Raw genomic sequence first — 20,708 nt, forward strand, 5'->3', positions numbered from 1 at the left:
CCAACGTGCGTAAGCCACACGATCATGATGTACATAGGGTGTAAGGGTAGAACGATCGTAGCATTCCTCAAGAGGTTGACACATGATAAGGCTTGCCTAGGCCATGCGCGTGCGCCAAGCATAGCCACCATGTCACTAGGCACCAATAGACCATTTTCAGCTATTTTTTAGTTGTTTTTCTATTTGAAGGAAATTCTTGGATATCTTCTTGAGCAATGGATTAATTAAGAATTCGAATGTGAATTTTTCAAGTCAAGGAGAAATTTGAAGAATTCCTAAATCAATGATCAAATCAAGTATAGTGAGTTGTAAATGGATTTCTTAAAAGTTTCTTTAAGGCATGGTTTCTTGCTTAAAGTATATTTGAAGAAAAAATATTCAAGTTACTGCTTCTATTATGTTTGCAAAAACCTAAATGCTTTACAAACTGATTTCTCAAAGCTATGTTATGGTTGACTGATATAATTTTGGATTATCAAACGAGAAGGAATGTTTAAGGGTTTCTAAGGACCTTTTATCCTAGCCCAAATATTACATGAGACCTATTGTGTACATGTGGTTAACTCTATATTGATGGGCCATCAAGAAGGGTATATTTGTTATGGCTTAAAGGAGGAGGATTAAAGTGAAAATTGTTTCCTATTGATTGTTTTGTCTTAAGTCGAAGAGGTGTAATACTGCTTGTGGGTATGAATCATGTCTTCCAAAAGCTATACAATATTATTAAAAGTTCAATGTTTACAAGTATTCTATTATGAAATAAATGTTTATTGATTAATGTTATTCAAACGATAATTTTATGCTAAATTATTTATGAAAACCTGTTTCATAAAACTATCGCTCACTCAGTCTTTTGACTTACTCTTTCAAATGTTTTATCTCTTCCTAAGTACAGGTTTTGAATCTCTGAGTGTAATATGGATCATTGAATTGCTCCAAGCTAAGCACGCTTAACTATGAAGTTCCTATGATTAAGGATCATGTGCCTTGTTGACAAACACGAACATGAGTTCTTCAGCATACGTTGTCCTCACTCACAATAGGAAAATCCCCACGAGGTCATCCAACATTGAATTGCTTCAAGCTAAGCATGCTTAACTATGGAGTTCCTATGATCGAGCCACTGAAAAGAAATGTGCACCTTGTCGGTATAGGCAGTAACTTTTAATTCTTTTAAGTTTTTCTTAACCTTACTTTCATGTCAACAGGATCCCTCTCATAAAGATGTGATATTGGTTCATTCATATCTCTTTACTAAACTCGGAGTGTGACACCAAGTGCTGGACTTACTACTGCAGACCAATCAGTTTTCGATCATGAAAATGAATTACTATATTAAAATGTGTTATCATATGATTTGTGAATACCTATAGCTTTTATACTTTATGTGTTGTCCATTAAAACATTTTTTTTATTAAAGGTCATTTCCTAAATGGACTACACTTCAATTTTGTTTTCTAAAGTGTACAGACTTCAGCAAACAAATTATTTTAAAGATTTTTTCAGAAGTGACAGCCTAAGTTATTTAATAGGAGGAGGGGTAGATGACTCCCTAATTGATGAAGGAGAGGCAATAGGCCTCTTTTGAAAGATTACGCCAGAAGGACAGATGAGACTGGTCGAAGGCCTATGTGGAGTAGAAGACTTCGTGGGAGATTGATAACTTATAGAAATACAAGTTATTATGGCATTTTAGATAGAACAATGAAGCCAAAACGCGGGATAAAAGTGTTAAAAGGCGTAACTTCTATTGCAAATTCATAAATATTAGAGAATATGACTTGCATAAGTGTTCATGCTTGTTTTACCCTGTTTTTAGTATTTTATCACATGTTTATAAAGAGGAAAAAGAAAGACAGTGAATGGCAGAGGAGCACATGATACGCATTAAAAAGCTTGTTTGGCGACTAAACATCTCTAGACAAGGAACTACATCAACATGCAATGAATATCCACTAGAGGATAAGAATGGCAATTGGAGTTGATGTGACATGATAAAAGCTACAATCAGCGCTAACATGAGTAGAAGAATAGAAGTTTTCCACTAAAAGAATCCTTTAAAAGGACTCCTTCCCTACCATGTAAAGCAAATAGTCTGAATGGACCAAAACCTAGAGAGCTCCATTCGAGTCGACAAAAAGGACTAGCCTTTCCACCTTCAGTAAAGAACTTACATCCCCTTCTTCAGTCAATTTTGTAAGTGAGAGCTTAAAGAGAGATTAGAAAGAGATCCCTTTATATTCTTACCCTAACTTGTAAATGATAGAAATCGAGACATGCGTAGTGGAATAAGGAACTAATCTTACTTTAATTGCATTTAAACACTTTAGAAATTAACATGCATAAGTCTACCCTAATTAAACTAAATTAGAGTTAAAGAAAATATTTACCTTCGAAGCCTACCGATCCTCAAAATCTCCTCATGAACACAATCTCGGAACCACCAATAGAGTTGACTCGCTATCCTCCAAACTTAGAACTGGATTGTAGGATCCATTAGACTTGAGATATTTGAAGAGAGAAAAATTTAGGAATAATTTTATAAGTCAAAATTATCAAAAATGACCAAAAGTCTTTTTAAATTTGAAAAATGGTCTATTTATAAGCAAATTACAAGCAATAATTTGTTTATAAAAACTCAATACCTATTATTCCTCTAACAATTAGTGGAATTAATCACCATTAAAATTTCTCTTAGTGAGCTTGTTGTCATCACCCTGAGCTTCCAGTTAGCTCAATAACAGTTCGTGGGATTATCCAACAAAATGTTGGATTTTCCACTAACTTTAGTCAAGGAGTAAAATGGTCAATTGACCATTCTAGTCAAAGTCCAACTTTGACTTTTCAAGTCAAAGGTAACATTTTGACTTTCTACCATTTTGTTAGTCTTAACTAATTCCAACCTCCGAACATGAATCTACATTAATTTTTCTAAAATTCAAATCACGTTTGAATATACACAACAAGAAATAGAGGGGTTTCCCAATGCATAAAAAGACGTCAAAAGAGAGAACATCGGGACATATATGCCTATTCTCGACACCATTTTGCATACGTCGGGACATAACAAAAACATTATTTTAATATTACATTGTCCCGACGTTTCATGAAAAACGTCAGAAAAAGAAAATCCCTTCCCGACATCTAGGTCTAGGGCATCGAGAATAGTTTAAAATTAAAATAAATGTTTGACTTTTTTTCAATGCATCATGCATGGCATCAGAACTGGGTAACATAACTCCCAAAGGCTTGCATAGGGCATCAGGAAAAAATCAGACATTAATTATGTCAGAGCAGGATTACCGAAAGGCCATACAAGGCATCGGAATGATGATACCTTGTCCTGATGCCATTAGTGATACGATTGTAATTGTTCAGCTTATTCTCGATGAGTCACTAACAGTATCGGGTACTTGGTGGAATTCTCGACGTCTTTGTGGTGCATCGAGAGTGCTCCTTTAAATTTCATTTCAGTTTTGTAGAAGACAAAACTAAAACAAAGGAGAAGACGAAAACTCACCTGTGCCCGTCGTGCCTTGCCCTTGTCGTCTTCTACCTCGTCACCATCGTTCCCTCGCCATCGCGCTGCCGATCATTCAATTCTATAAGCTTATAACTCTTTTTTGTTAGTTTTTTGCTTGTTTAGGTTAGAAATTAGTTTAGGTTAGTTAGTTATAATTTTGTTTTTTGAACTTAGTTTAATGTTGAATATTGAATTAGTTTTAGGATATTAAATTAGTTTTGGAATGTGGGTTTAAAATTTGAGGGGAGGGGTTATTTGAGAAATTGGGTTGGAAGATTTAAATTTTGGTTCCAAAATTTAAAAATTTGAGGGTGAAGAATTAATTAAATGGAATATAATGAGTTAAAAATTAGAGGGGGATTGAATTGTAATTTTGATTTGGGGTGGTTTGAATTGGAATTTTTGAATGGGGTGATTCAATTGAAATTTTGTGTTAAGATTCGTTTTGGCTATTCTGCAGTTATGGTAGCCTTTAGTTCAATTCTAGTTGTTTATTTCTTAGTAGTTTGAATAGCTTTGTTTTTTATTTGGGATGGCTATCCTACAATTATGGTAGCCTTTTTTTTTTTTTTTTGAATTTGTTTGTATTTTTGAGGGCTTGAAGAGGTGTAGTAGGGTAGCTTGTAAGGTAGCGTTGTTGGAAGGGGTGGGTAGGATGTGAAGATTGAAGTTGTTTATGGTTAATTAGGTTGGGGTGTCTATCCTGCAGTTATGGTAGTCTCTGTAGTTTGAAGTTAGTTTTAGTAAAAATTTTGAGAGATTGTATATTCACCGGAGTAAGCTTAGGATGTGATTGGAGAGGAATATGCTTCTAATCAAACCTATATATGTTTTAGTGACTTAAACGATGAACAAGGGTTGGATGAAACTTAGGAATAAGTTTTTCCTTGAGTATAAAGAGGAAGAGACCCAATTTTTAGAAGTTACCAAGTTTCACATTAATGCCTACGGACGAGTAAAGTGTCCATGCAAGAGATGTATGAACTCAAATTGGAACTCATTAGAGGATGTGAAATGATATCTATTGACTATTGGAATATCCCCTTACTATATAGAATGGGTGTATCATGGGGAGCCAGTTAGCATTAGATGTATAGAAAACTTTGATGAAGGAACTAGTAGTAACCCTTTTGATGAAAGAACTAGTAGTAGGCAGTTTGATGAAGAAGATGATATGTTTGGTATGCTGAATGATTTACAAGCCTTGACTGAACAAGATGAGGAAATAAAGGATGAAATACCGAGGAATATTAGGGTAGATATAGATCAAGATACAACAAACATATTTCAAGACTTATTGAATGAAGCACGTAATGAGTTGTACCTCGGTTGTTTTGATTTTTCCTCGTTGTATTTTTTGGTTCAGTTGATACATGTGAAGGTTCTAAACAGATGGAGTAACAAGCCCTTCGACATGTTGTTAAAACTCTTAAGAGCAGCGTTTCCAATGTGTAGTAGTACTATCACTAATTCATTTATGAAGCCAAACAAAAACTTTGTGACTTGGGCTTGAGATAGAAGACAATTCATGCGTGCAAGTACGACTGTGTACTATATTGGAAAGAGTTTGTTGATTTGCAACATTGTCCTACATGTGGCGAGGCTCGATACAAAGTTAATCATAACAAAGGTAAAAAAATTTTGCATAAGGTATTGTGCCACTTTCCTTTGGTACCGGGATTACAACGCTTGTTTGTATCACAAGAATGGCCCACTAACATGAGATGACATAGGGATAAACATGTTGAGACATCTAGTTAATACTGAGGGATGGAAGCACTTTGATTTTGAATTTTCTGATTTTGCTTCTGATCCACTGAACGTGCGTTTGGGGTTAGCTTCATATGGGTTTAACCCATTTAGTCATATGAGTACCTCGTACAGTATGTGGCCTATTATGTTACTTTCTTACAATTTACCACCATGGAAATGCATGAAAGAGACAAATTTCTTCATGTCACTGCTCATACCCGGTCCTAGATCTCCTGGTAAAGAACTCGATGTGTATCTCCAATCATTGATTGAGGAACTGAAAGTGTTATGGACTTTCGGGTTGTGTACGTATGACTCTCTTACAGGTCAGTTCTTTCAGCTACATGCAGCCTTGTTGTGGACGATTAATGATTTCTCAGTGTATAGTGACTTATCAGTATGGAGTACAAAGGGTATTAGGTATGTCGATAATGCGTCGGTGATAGATCATCGTTCGGGATGCGAGGTAGGACATCCTTCATGGGATATAGACATTGTCTTCTAGAAAACCACGTGTGGCGTAGAAGTAGGCTACACGATGGAAAGGTAGAGCGTAAGCCTCCTCTAGTTGTGATAAATGGGCATGAAATCTTAGAACAGCTAGATCAGTTGGAGTTTCCAGTTATGAGTAAACATCCTTCATTAAAAGATAAGAAAAGAAAGAGAGCTCTTAATTAGACAAAGAGAAGTATTTTTTTTTAAACTTCCTTATTGGTTGAGGCTACTGTTACGTCACAAACTTGATGTAATGCATATTGAAAAGAATATTTATGACAACTTGGTTGGTACCTTGTTGAATATTGAAGAAAAAACAAAGGATACCACGAATGCTCGGTTGGACCTATAAGATCTAAAGATAAGAAAGGATTTACACCTTATAGAAGTTAGTAACTGATTGGTCAAACCATACGCGAGCTACACATTGACTAGCAGTGAATGAGTTAAGTTTTGCATGTTCCTAAAATCAGTGAAGTTTTCCGATGGATTTTTTCCAATATATCACGATCTGTGAATGAAAGAGAGGGGAAACTATTAGGTCTCAAAACGCACGATTGTCATGTTTCATTACATCGACTGCTACCTATTGGTATTCGAGCATTCTTATTGAAAAATGTGTATACTGCTATTATCGAACTATGTAATTTTTTTTGTGACTTGTGCGCCAGAACGATAAGAGTAAGTGATTTGGACAGATTGTAAGCGAACATCATAATCATACTTTCTAAGTTGGAAAGAATATTTCTACCTGCCTTCTTTAGTGTTATGGTACACGTTACTATTCACTTACCATATGAAACCAAGGTTACTAGTCTAGTTTCTTACAATTGGATATATCCATTTAAAGAAGCCCATGCACTTTAAAATAGTATGTTTGGAACAAAGTACATCCCGACAAGTTTATTGCAGAAGCGTATGTGATGAATGAATCAAGTACCTTTTGTTCGCGTTACCTAAGTGGTATAGACACTCGATTCACAAGAGATGAGGGAAATGATGATACCATTCCAAAGGACAAGGTGATTAGTGAGTTTGAAATTTTTCCAGCAGAAAGTATGACCCTTAGGTGGGCCAATTCTTCGTACTATATCACAGAAAGAGAAACCCCTCTTCCATTGATACATCCTCAACAATGTAGATGAAATATCAGAGTATCACAAGTAAGCATTTCTTAACTTCGTATTTCTTAGATATAGTTGTTGAGTATTTGTAATATATTGTTGTTACACAAATTAAACTCATAATCATCCCTGTCAGAAAACATTTGAGGCTAATACGTCGACATGCTCCAAATGCTACGAATTTGTATAAAAGACATCAACGGAAGTTTTCACATGTATGCACTAACGTATTTAAGCATGTGAATGTATATAATCGTTGTCACATTGATTTCAGGTTATAGAACTGCGTCAGTTTGGAAATTTATCTTACGATTTCTTTTCACTTGCGACGGGACCATCATTTGACATTCGTTGTTACAATGGATGCATCATGGGTGGGTTGAGATTTCACATGTCAGAACGTGATTCCTGGTGCACTACATAAAATAGTGGAGTGATAGTCATTGGTGAAAGTGATGCAAGTGGAAGTGGTGATAATAATTTCTACGGTGTTCTAAACAAAGTGTTGCACGTTCAATTTTCAATGGAAAGAAATGTTTGGTTATTTAAGTGTGAGTGGTATGACACGGACATCAACAAAAGTCAAAGAACATATGTTAAATTCGGGTACAAATCTCTCAACACGTCCCATTTTTGGTTCGTCAAGGAACCTGTAATTCTTGCAACATAAGCACAACAAGTATTTTACCTAGATGACCCAAAATATAATAGTAATTGAAAAGTTGTGCAAGTCGTCCAGAATAAGCATATATGGGACGTGTCAGAATTGGACGATGTTAAGGATGAGCACCTGAATGTACTAGAAATCGTTGTTAGCTATCGTGTGGATGAACACATCGAGGATGACACTCTATGCAAGACTGACGTTGATCTCACAATCCTTAAAAGAATGGTTGTGCGTCATGTCACTAACGACTTCATTGACAATGTGGATTAAGAATTGTCACATGAAAATGGAACAAGCGATGACGAATGATAGTGACGAACCACATACCTATATATTTATGTACTTTATATTTCGATTCTAGATATGTGTTCGTATTTACTTATTAAATGTTTGTTTTCTATGTCCACAGGCACTATGTCGTCACTCTCGAGTAATTTTGACAAGATGGGTGCGATGTTTCTAGAGTTTATCGAGGATCTCGATAACCCTGTGGGAGGATCATCGTCAGTGGGTGACAATTTGGGTAAGTCTAATAATGGTATATATTTTAACTAAGGATTATTTGAATTTTTTTCTGACATTATATGTTCTTATAATTTATTCAATAGGTACTTCTCAACCATCTAAGACTCCAACTCCTAGGAGACGTGCGCAGTCTCGATTCTTGGAGTTGGAGCGCTACGTTGTAGCCAATCAGCGGATTTCGATGACGATCGCCTTTGGCATGGAGAAGCCTATTTTGCCACACGTTGTTTGCTTCAGCCAGGCGATAGCTTGTGTGTGCAAAAGATATTCCTTGTTTGCTGCCTTAAGTGGGCAGATGAAGGCAAATAATACATATTGGTGGGACGTAATAAGAATTGGCACTACCTCTGTGACCACTACATGACTCGTGCATTCTAAGTGAACAACTAAATGCTTTGTAATGGTTAATTATGATTTTAACTTTTAATATGTATAAGAAACAAACAATATAATTGCTTTCATGCAGGAGCAATCACGGACCAACAAGGCTGCTAGACAGAAGTAATCTTACAATCATAGCAGCGAGTCGAAGTCATTTCTACAACGACAACACAAGCTTGCTGAGTAAAGAGGGGAGTCGTTCGATATGTGGAGTTGTTTTAGCAAACATACATTCGATAAGGGACGTTCATGTCGCAGGGTGCAGAGGATGCACATGTAAGTTATCCAAGTAATACTTCTAGCCTTATTTGTCCTCTTTAATAATCTATTTTTGATTTACTAACTTGGTTTTTAAATTTTTTGTAGAATCAAATGCTCGAACTCCAACCCCAGCCTACCCTAAAGGGTACTCAGGCACTCTCTGGGGACGAGATATACGAGATGGTGTTGGGTAGACGATTAGGCTACCTAAAAGGCCTTAGTTAGGGACCCAAGCCCAAGGCTTGCAAGATGGCCAGTGCAAGCAATTCCACCACCTCATGTTCGCAGTCCACAGTAGAGCTTCAATTAATAGCTGCGCTTGATGAAGTTATGCTTTGAATTGAAGAACAGACAAGAAATCACGATGCGTTTGCTTCAGAAGTGGAACGAATACACACGCTCATAGAAGACATGACTCGGGCACAACAAGGACCACCACATGATCCCTTGCTTTGCGGTGTGTGTATATGTTTCCATTATTCTTAAGTTATTGAAATGACATTATTTAGTGATGCTATATATATGTACTAAACTTAGGCACTTTTGTATCATTGTAAGACCCATGGTGATGAATGGCGTACGAGGCATGTTAGGAGATGTACGTTATGAAGTACGACTTTCTGTTACTTTTTTGGGAATGATTACTATTTTTCAATAGTATTATGAATTTTGTTACTTTTTTGGAAACGATTACTATTTTTCAATAGTATTATGAACTTTGTTACTTTTTTTTAACTTCTTTGTATTATGAAGATTTTTTTTTTCAATTTGATATTGTATTTCGTAATCTACTAATTTATTTTAAATTTTCTGTAATTGAATAAAAAACTAATGCGAATATTTAAGGAAAATATTTCAGGAAAAAAAAACATATTTAAAATATTTCCTAACACAGTACATATGTCGAGCATATGGTGCAATCTTTATTCAACACATAGATGATGTTGGATATATAAACGTTGGGAATAGTTATTTTTGATGCATAGTTGATGTTGGAACTACGGACTTCAGGGATGCCTTGTTGCTGGCACATTGAAAACTTCGGTAACGAGATCATCAAAATAAGTATATTTCCAACGCCTATTGGTGACAAGTCAGAAATCTGTCTCCTAACACATTTCTTTTGACAATCTTCTCGACATCTCTTTGTGTGTTGAGAATTCAGTTTTCGACGTTATTTACACTTATGCCAACGTGTTTGTGCGTCATGAGTGGTCCCACTTTTTTTATGATAAAGTCAGTCAAAGATTGACTTTTGAAAGTCAAAAAGTCAACATTTTGACTTTTTACAACTTTGACCGTTTCTATCAATTCCGAGCTTCAAATATGAATCTGTGTTCATATTTTTAATATTTAAATCATATTTAGACATAAAGCTCTTTCTAAAAATGATGACCGACGGCTATATCACATATATTCGTCGGTTTCCCTTTCTTTAACTAATTCGAACAATTCGATTATTCCATCATATTGTTCTAAGTTAATTCCATATGAGCTAGCAGAGGAATCTAATGGACCTATAGATCATGGACTCCAACGATCCATGATTAACTGGTTAAATCCTTTTAGATCAAGCTAATCAACATTAGTTAACTAACGAGTCATTCCACTAAAGTCCACTACAAGAAATTTGGCCTTTAATGTCGGTTTAAAACCGACATTAAAGGCCTTTAATGTCACTTGGCGACCGACATCTTTGTAAGCGTTATTAAAGGCCTTTAATGTCGGTTGGGCTTTAATGTCGGTTTATAACCGACATTAAAGGTGTCTTTAATGTCGGTTATAAACCGACATTAAAGACCTTTGATGTCGGTTATAAACCGACATCTTTGCAGGTGTTATTGAAGGTCTTTAATGTCGGTTCATCTTTAATGTCGGTTTATAACCGACATTAAAGCTGTCTTTAATGTCGGTTTATAACCGACATTAAAGATGTCTTTAATGTCGTTTTTAAACCGACATTAATGTTGCTTAGTGCACATCTTTAATGTCGTTTTTCCACCGACATTAAAGACACATTTAATGTCGTTTTTCCACCGACATTAAAGACACATTTTATGTCGTTTTTTAAACCGACATTAAAGATTCATTTCATGTCGTATTTATAATAGTTTTTATGACGGCAAAACCGATATTATTTGAGTCGAACTACGTCCGGAAATGTTCGTCATCGTATATTGTAAAAAATAAAAAAATTGCTTGCACACTAGCTATAATGCCTACTACTCAATGCACACAATAATACCTAATTCACCTGCAATGCACAGAATAATACCTAAAATTCCAGCACACTTCCAACACTTACATATAGTCACATATCAATAAACACAACTATATTCAATACTATAAGTCCAACTACTCCAAATCCTCCAATATATACACTTATATATAATCACACATATCAAACAACACATCCTACCATCCATGGCAAACCAATAGTAAACACCTACAATGCATAAGATCCAACACTAAAATACAAGCACACTTTTCCACACTTCCATATAGAACTACAACAAATACACATCATCCAACACTTACATATAATCACATATCAATAAACACAACTATATTCAACACTATAAGTCCAACTACTCCAAATCCTCCAATATATACACTTATATATAATCACACATATCAAACAACACATCCTACCATCCATGGCAAACCAATAGTAAACACCTAAAATGCATAAGATCCAACACTAAAATACAAGCACACTTTTCCACACTTCCATATAGAACTACAACAAATACACATCATCCAACACTTACATATTATAAACACAACTATATTCAACACTATAAGTCCAACTACTCCAAATCCTCCAATATATACATAATCACACATATCAAACAACACATCCTACCATCCATGGCAAACCAATAGTAAACACCTACAATGCATAAGATCCAACACTAAAATACAAGCACACTAACGCCATTAAAGATAATATATAAGATCGTGATTTATAAACACAATAGAAGGTTCCTTCACTAACTAAAGTATAGGTACAAACTATCTAACAAACAACAATTAGTACGGGACCACCTGCCCTTCAAAAAACTATAGGACTGTCGTCCCCTACAAAAACTTAACTCGACCAACTACTAACCTAACTACAAAAATCAACTACTAACCTAACTACAAAAATCAACTACTAACCTAACTACAAAAAGCAACTACTTACACAAATCTGCTAACAAAAGCTGCCCATTCAGTTCGAATCTCATCAATCTCCTCTTGGCTATATGCATTTTTGGTATTGAACTACACACAAGGAGAAAGATATGGAAAGTATGAGTTTGGATCACAAATTGTAATATGTAAAAAGTTAAAGTAGAAACTTACAAGGTTAGTAATAGAAGTACTAGAATTATGCACTATCTCATGTATGTACTTTTGCACGTAGTACCCGCACCCTACAGAATCCAATTGACGAGGGCACTGCATGTATATCAATTGAATACAAATTAATCTTATGTTTCATAAAAAGTAATAACCTGTAAATGCAAATTACCTTTACAGGTCTCCATTTTGGAGTTGATCGATAGCGTTGTAGATCGTGTTTCGCTTGCCATGTCTTCAACCCTCTAAATATTTTGAAACATTAGAAGACAAGAAAGTTAAATAAGAAGTAATAAAGTAAATACACTTACACATTTATGATTCCATGAATGTCTTCATTGACTTTACTCCGAAGAGAGTCCAAAACATAAACGCAATTTTCACGAAGATCGATAACATGCAACATCCAATGAAAACTACAATAAACAACATCTTCAATGTGAGTACACATTTAAGCTCAATGGAAATATATTAATGTGTTTCTCTTCTTTATTTACCCGGTATTATATGGAATTAGCACTTTCTGTTCCAAGTTAACTGCTTCTAGCTGGTTGGCTAAATTTCTGGATCGAAGATCACGATCTTTGATATGTGACGATATTTTTGATTGGTCAATGACAAAAAAATTCTTTGCACAGTCACATTTATCCCAAAGACATCTAAGTAAAAGCAACCATAGTTAAAATATCAACAAACTAACTACAAAAGTGGTATTGGAGATAAAGATGAGTATAAGTTGTCTACTTACGTAATATACGCTAGTATACACATATAGCCGATTTCAACCATGCCGCAGTAATGCAACAAATCTTCACGAGCTAAATAAACAAATTTGTCACTTCCAAATATTAGCTCGTTCATTGGGATGCGAATCATGTCTACATCCTCCATGTTGTTCGTGGCATGTCTATTTAAAAGCTTAATAATCCCGTTAACGTCAGTATAATTTGAAGGGTATACGACATCCTTCCTAGTTGAATGCTCCTATCACAACCAAGGTTCTAAATTCAAAATACATATACAAATAAAATCAAAACTTAAATAGTAAAAAAAAGATACACACTTGTTTGTCATTGATCGTAGAAACAAGCCGACGAGGCCATTCTATAATGTTACCCAATGCTTGATTTAAAGTCTCTATCTTTCCCTTCACTGGATTGGGTATAGTCAAATTTTCTCCCGTAACCACGTCTACTAGAACTTTAACATTGGGACATCCAATGTTATCCTCAACTATCGTGGCTACTGCAACAATATTATTAATGGATCCTATAGACAATTGGCATGGTGTTCCCTTTACAAATATTAAAAGCATAGTTAAGAACAATTGATCCTATATAGTTAAAAAACTAAAAGTGACAACAAAGTCAATTACCTCCACTCCTTTGTTGGTAGGTGTGTCCTCATCGGCATCAAGATCTATATTAATACTTCCAATGGATGACCTCGAGTGATTACTTCTCTTCTTGTCACTTTTGCACCTCGAGTCATCCTCTTCTTTATCACACATTTTCTCCTTCCCTTTTACTGTCTTGAAATATTGTGATTGAGAGACGAAAGCACCCACGCCTCTTACACGTCCACCGTGCTCCTTGGAACCCAATGCGTCAGTCAAGATGTCCTCATTTTTATTTGTTGCAACTAATTCATCCTATAAAACAATACAAGTATAAAACAATTCATCATCAGTTAGGTTAACAAAAGATTATATATTGTAATCATAAGTATACTTACAATCCGAGAGGCACAATCTCGAGTAGCATCATCAAAATAATCATTATTTTTTCCTTTCCGTGCTTCTTTCCAAAGAGTTGATCGATAGGAAACATCATGCGTTATTTTCTACAACAAAAGATACATATTTAATTAACAACAACATATTAAGATAAATTCTTCAATTTAATTAGAAATACTCACTAGTTCATCGGCAAGATTAGCATATCCCTTACGTGACATGTGGTGATTGTATACGCATTTCGACCTTCTTTCCCTTTGAATACGACTATAATCCTGTACAACGTATTAGTTTGTAGGTAGATATCAAAACAATTCTAATTCCATTGAAAATTTAAACTTATTTACCTCCCATTCTTCACTTAGTCTAGCATCCACAAACGATTCCCAATCTTCTTGATTTATATGAGAATAGATTTTGGGAGGAAACTGCAAGAGTGATGGTTGATCCTTAGACGGAAGTATATACTTCTGAGTTAACGTCGTCTTGAACGTTCGAAACTTTCTTGATGCAGACATAAGTATAGAATGTTTAGCATTGGGTTGTAAATCAAACGACATCTACACAAAAAAAAAAAAAAAAAGCTTAGTTAAACTTAGAGTGTAAAGCAAACTACATTATATGAAAAACATAACAATAGAACTCATACCGATATACAATCATATATTTTATCTTTTAGCTCATTCGGAACTTCTTTCCAAGAGTTGTATGTGATAGGAATCTGTTGTCAAACGCACACACCAATGTAACTTTGCATTTTCTTAGACGTGGCTCCAACAGGTTGTCCGTGTTCATTAAATTGAATGGGCAACTTTTGTCCAGAATTTCTCACTAAGGCCAACTCAGACATAGTAGTTGGCCCACGTGGAACAAATGATTTCTTTCTTACTTCTGGAAGCATTTCTCTTTCATCCTCACTGCTATCCTCCATCTATGAATCTGCAAAAAATGGAAATACATTAATAAGCAAAGTCAACATACATAAGCATAACAATTATGTTACGAACTTAAACATAAATACATTATAAAGCAAAGTAATGACATACCATAAATATAGCAGTTATATTACGAACTTTAAACATAAATACATTATAAAGATACCATAAGCATATCAATTATATTACGAACTCTAAAATTAAATACATTATAAAGCAAAGTAATGACATACCCTTCTCTACCCATCTACCCTCACAATCATGTCTAATATAAGTTGAATTTGTATCATCAGTCTCATTAGGTGTATCAACATTGGGCATCCTTTTAATGGTTTCGTAACCACACTCTTGAAGCATATCTCCTATTTCATCTTCAAAGAAATCTTCTTCAATAGTTCTTTGTGGAGATGTTAAAACCACCGACCATTCAGGATTTGCAGAATCTTGGACATAGAATACTTGTTTTGCTTGAGTGGCTAAAATAAATGAGTCTGATTTATGTCCAATACGTTTGAGATCAACATCATCCTCGTCAATTTCTTCTTTTACACTGCTAAAGACACTTTCATTGTTTCTCTTTATTGGTAGTGATTCACCATGAAAAATCCATTCTTGATAACTCTGATCGATGCCGTTAAAAAACAAGTGATCTCTAATTGTATTCACATCTAAAGTTTTTGCATTCACACACTTTAAACAAGGACATGCCATGACATTCGACGTCTTTGAATGCTTCAACCCATTTTTAATAAACATCTCAACCCCATAAGCATACTCAGATGACGTTCTATTCTTTTGCATCCACGACTTATCCATATTATATAAGATGCAATTTAATCTACAAAAAAATCGAGAAAACAACGAAATTAAGTAAACTTAGATCGTCGAGACAATTATTGTATGAATTTTTATCTCTTAACTATTTTAAATTTGTTTGGAATGACTTTTCAAGTACTTAAAACTATTAGAACTTTATCTATGAAAGAACACTCTTTTAAATACTTATAAATTGTTCCAAAGAGAGACTCCAAATGTATATAGTTTTAATTTTGAATAAAAATAAATAAATCTTAGGAAATGGAATTCAAAACCTAACTAATTATATAAAACTAATGTTTTTATTGTTGAGGAATCCAAACTAAAAAAAATGAAAGAGCCTCTCACACTATTTATAAAATATATATGAAGTACTTCTCTCCTTCTCAAATGAAATTTGGAGATGAAACTTCAAATTATATTATTATCTATAGATATATATTATTTACAGCATATAAAACCCAAAATATAGTCTACCCTATAATGACATAATGTATACATCTTTTTTGTTAAATAGTAATCTTTATATATATTTAAGATAGTATATTATTCTTTTACACATGCGATTATCTTTTTAAAATGTTTAACTATTCACCTTCACATAGATTCAACTACTAAAAGAAAAAGAAAGGACTATTATACATTTTTGTATTTTAGAGAAACATAAAAGTATAAAAAGATGGTTGCTAAGGAAGAAAAGAAAGAACCAATTATTGTATAAAATTGAGAGAAAGAGGGAGAGAGATGTGCACTTTTAGATTAGTTTATCTTTATACCATTTTAGGGTCAAAATTGAGTTATTGCAGCTTCTATACTTTACGAATGAGAAAATATATGCATATACTTTATATGAAAGCCTATGGTTTAGAAAGATAAAGTTTCTAATTCTTACTATTCAAACAATAGTTATTAACCAAATTCAACAATTCACCCAACTCAACAACGACTTAGCTACATTATCTACCTTAGCAAAATCAAACAAAAAGTTATTAACCAAATTCACCACCTTCCCTAGCTAGCATCAAATTCAACCACAATAGAATGAAGGAGAGAACACATAGAAGATAAAATATTTGCGTGTGTGCGTGGGGTTGATTTGCAGAGAGTAACAACGTGGAAGAAAGTGCACGTGATATACAGTTTATTCTTTGTGAGAAAAGTGGCAGCCCATATAAACACCTTCATATTCTACTGTCTTGTATTACCAGCCACATTGGTAGTACAAGATGTTGAAGTTCCTAAATGGGGATATGTTTACATTCCTGCTATCATTACTCTTCTCAATGCTAACTATCGCAAGAGGTCATAAATACTTTCTGCACCAAAGTCTTAACCATTCTAACTAGATGCCACTCTTAAGAATTTTTCTTAAAATCAAGCCAATGACCTAACAACACATATGAATAGAATAAAAGTCTCTACATTCCTACTTTATTGCCGATATTATAAGAACTTCTTGCAACTACAACAATGATATAGCTTTATTTTCTCCATTCATTTTCCTGCCCAAGTTAAGCTAATTCTAAAGAGAATAGTTTTTTGATTCCTTTCTATGAACCCAGTAGAAAGTAAGAACTTCCAGTTTGACCAACATTTTAACATAGCACAACATCTCTAACCTGTACCTGTCACTACACCTCATCTACCAAATACAAACTTCCAGTTTGACCAACATTTCAACATAGCACAACATCTCTAACCTGTACCTTTCAATACACCTCATCTACCAAATACAAGAAGCTTATACTAAACGCAACTCCAGCCATTTCATCCTTATTTACAGCATTATTGTAATTTATGCTTTTCAAGATTCGTCGACGCCAATAAAGCCCGCAACACAAATCTTCCAATGCAACCAGACAAAATTTAGACTCTCTTCCTAGTTTCTAATCTAGCCATTCCAACAGATTCTATTATTTTTTTCCCTTTCTTTTCATAACAATCCATCATTCCTAGGATTTGTATATAGCGACCGACTTCAACTCTATGTTGTATATACCTGATGTGTTAAGTTAATAAAACTAGAAGACAGTGAAATTAATTAAATTAATTTCTGTCTCGCGCCTTTCAAATCTACTTACCCCACACACACTCATACACAAACAGAATTTTTGTCAACGCGTTTCAAGCATCACTGACTAATCAGAATTCGACACAAACAACTAACATCAGGATCACAGGAATACCTTTTACTTCCCCTCGTAACTGTTTGAAGAAAAATTCGCTGCACCGACTGCATCCAATAATAATGTGCAATTTTTTGGGTTTTGCAGCAGAATAATAAGTGATTTTGAGGTTGAATTTTAATCAAAGCATCAATACAATTATGTTCCAATTTTTTGGGTTTTGCAGCAGAATTGATGTGTGACCGCATCATATGCCAAAATAGTAAAATATATGCATGAACAGAAAACCGTATTCTATATGCCTTGACAACTTTCCCTTGTCTAAGAATCCATAATCTAAATCAAAATCAAAAAACATGCTAAAAACCCCAAATGAAAGAAGATGGAAATTTTACCGTGAGAAGATGTATTTTGTGAACGCGGACGAATTTGATTCCAAGGGTGGGCGAACCTGGTTGCTGGTTGATGTGAACGCGGACGAGCGGATGAGTTTCAAAAAACCTGGTTGCTGTGAACACGATTGCTGTGAACGGGGACGACCGGACGAATTTCTTTAGAAGGAGAGAAATGCGGCCGAATTTGATTCCAAGGGTGGGCGAACAGAACAACAATCGATCGGAATGGTGGCGGCGATAGAAATGGTGGAGGCGATAGAAATGGTGGCGGAGATAAAATGGCGGCGTCGATTAGAATTCTGGCGTCGATCGGAGAAGAAATGGAGAAGAAATGGAGAAGAAATGAAGGAAGTTCGGAGAAGACGAGGGTCGAGATTTGGAATCGAATAGCTAGGTCGAAAAGGTAAAGTAAGAGAGAGAATTCACGAAAAAAATTATTAAAAAAAAATTAAATGGCCCTTTAATGTCGGTGGAAAACCGACATTAAAGTGTCTATTTTTTCACAAAATAAAAATATTAAAAATTAAAATTTAAATGGACCTTTAATGTCGGTTCTCAAAATGGCGGACCTTTAATGTCGTTTTAAAACCGACATTAAAGCTTTGTCTTTAATGTCGGTGGAAAACCGACATTAAAGATCCGCTTTTTCAAAACCGACACCAATGGTCTTTTTTCATTTTTCCCAAGCGACATTAAAGCCTATATTTGTTCTAGTGGTCCCATAGTTGCATTCCCCTCATTATAGATATATTTATGTCCATATGATATAACCATGATCAGTAAGTTAATCATTCACAGGTTTTTTGTAATCTCGATTGACTCAAAATACTGTTTACCCGCGAGATTACGTCTTGCTCCTTAAGTCTCACTAATCCACTGTTGAACAATTGGTTTAAGGTCCAACCTATAAACCGAATCACTCTTGGACCAATGAGAGGGTGGGGCCCCTTGTTAAAGACTTTGATTCGGTCCTTAAGGGAACAACCTATCTACTAACCGTAAAGCAGGTAGAAGCGAATTTCATCTTGCACCTTATGTCCTTAGCTATCCATCAGGTTTTACCCTTGAAATGGAAGGCTTATTGGGCCAGCACTGATGAGTTGTCCTCACCTATGAAGATCTAAGGATAATTTTGTACGAACATAAGTTCAAAGTTAGCTCAGGATTATGATTAAGTTACCTAGATCCTCAAAAAATCGAAACAGTCAGTTTAATATAGTCAACGGTGTTATAACTTAAAGGTGACTCTCATTGTTCCAGTCTTATGTAAACTCTTTACATAGGATGCCCCCACTTCCATGTCTCTACATGAACGATTCATGATCAAATCGTTTATACTAACCACAAAGTAGGTCGCATTCATAGTGTTTCCAGAATAAGGCGTCCAACCTTATTTATACACTATAGACCGTTTAGGCTTTACACTCGAACTTAATCCACGTTTTTGTCTCAATATAAAGTTCAAGTCTACACTAGATAGCCTTGAGACCTTAGTATTGGATTCAAGATTATAGTATTCTATTTTCACTAACAAGTCCTCAATAACCACTTTACTGAATAGAATGTAATTTAAAATACAAATTACGAGTTTTAGGACATAAATTCCAATAAACTCCTACTTGGACTAAAACTCCTAGTAGGATAAAATAATGTTGAATTTAACCATGAGAGAATTACTCATATGAATACAATAAGCATATGAGTACAATTAACCAAGGCATACATCCAAACATTCTCGCACTTGTCTTAATGCACAAACTTCATAGACATAAACTTTTTAGGTAACTTTCAAACAATTTAGCCATGAATGACTTTGTAGACCAAACAACCATGATTTTCTCAACTAGTATCGAGGTTACTACAACGTCACTATGATGCACAATTACCCAGATAAGGTAGTACAATTTTACTTTACGCTTTTTCACACTATTTCTCCTACTAAGTCAACTGCGTAGAGCTTACACATCATGACCATGAACAAATGTTGCACACAATCATAACAACAAGCAAGTTGTTGGAGCTGTTGTCGGAGAATTTCTCTTTCAAAATTAGAGATAAAGTTTATACTTCGATTTTGTTGAATCACATGTTTAACCGAAGATCGCATGAACAAGTCTATCATACCGAAGCAATCTTTGACTCATGGACTAGACCCAGAGATTGAGTGGATTTTTCGATGATGAATAGAGCAACCTTAGTTAATTCGATTAAAAGCAAATGAAACTAAGTGCCTCAAATGCCTTTAAGCCAAAAACATTCTAAACCTCTTTTGTGGAGTATTTAAAGGAGTCATAAAAGTGTCAGCGAGATAGCCTAAATGAGGCACCTCGCGATCACTGGCTATGCGAGGAACGTAAAAGATCATTTGCAACATTGCAATGAACGATTGTGAGCAGAGACTCATTGCAATGAGAAATCGCGTAGCTTATAGTCATGTAGTGAAGAATTAAAGTCGTTTAGAGGGGAACCACATGTCTAAAGCTATTGTGCAGGATGCTGATTGCAAGAAGACAACAATCACTCATAGAAGGGAATCTAAACACATGATTCTTTTATTGTATCGCTTTCCTTAACTCTTTTAAAAATGCATCATTTTTTTATTTATTGATTTATTTTATTTATGTCTTT

At 34.8% G+C, this 20,708-nt stretch overlaps 1 protein-coding gene across 1 annotated transcript; it reads right to left on the minus strand.

Annotated features, from left to right (window-relative positions):
- Positions 1-11,794: 11,794 nt before the first annotated feature.
- LOC127151360 (uncharacterized) lies at positions 11,795-12,946 on the minus strand. The gene is made up of 6 exons (XM_051090899.1): positions 12,822-12,946; positions 12,571-12,732; positions 12,385-12,489; positions 12,246-12,318; positions 12,077-12,172; positions 11,795-11,995 (listed from the first exon to the last, which is right to left on the minus strand). Exons 1-6 carry the CDS (start codon positions 12,932-12,934, stop codon positions 11,912-11,914), a joined length of 633 nt encoding a protein of 210 aa, XP_050946856.1. The 5' UTR covers positions 12,935-12,946; the 3' UTR covers positions 11,795-11,911.
- Between the last annotated feature and the right edge of the window lie 7,762 nt (positions 12,947-20,708).

The sequence above is a fragment of the Cucumis melo genome, chromosome 10 (assembly GCF_025177605.1).
Source record: "Cucumis melo cultivar AY chromosome 10, USDA_Cmelo_AY_1.0, whole genome shotgun sequence".
NCBI classification, from domain to species: domain Eukaryota; kingdom Viridiplantae; phylum Streptophyta; class Magnoliopsida; order Cucurbitales; family Cucurbitaceae; genus Cucumis; species Cucumis melo.

Coding starts and splice junctions, on each gene's coding strand:
- LOC127151360 (XM_051090899.1), bottom strand. CDS start 12,934: ATGAACGAGCTAATATTTGGAAGTGACAAATTTGTTTATTTAGCTCGT. Junction 12,319..12,384: donor ATTCATGGAATCATAAATGT/GTAAGTGTATTT, acceptor CAAAATATTTAG/AGGGTTGAAGACATGGCAAG. Junction 11,996..12,076: donor GTACTTCTATTACTAACCTT/GTAAGTTTCTAC, acceptor CCTTGTGTGTAG/TTCAATACCAAAAATGCATA.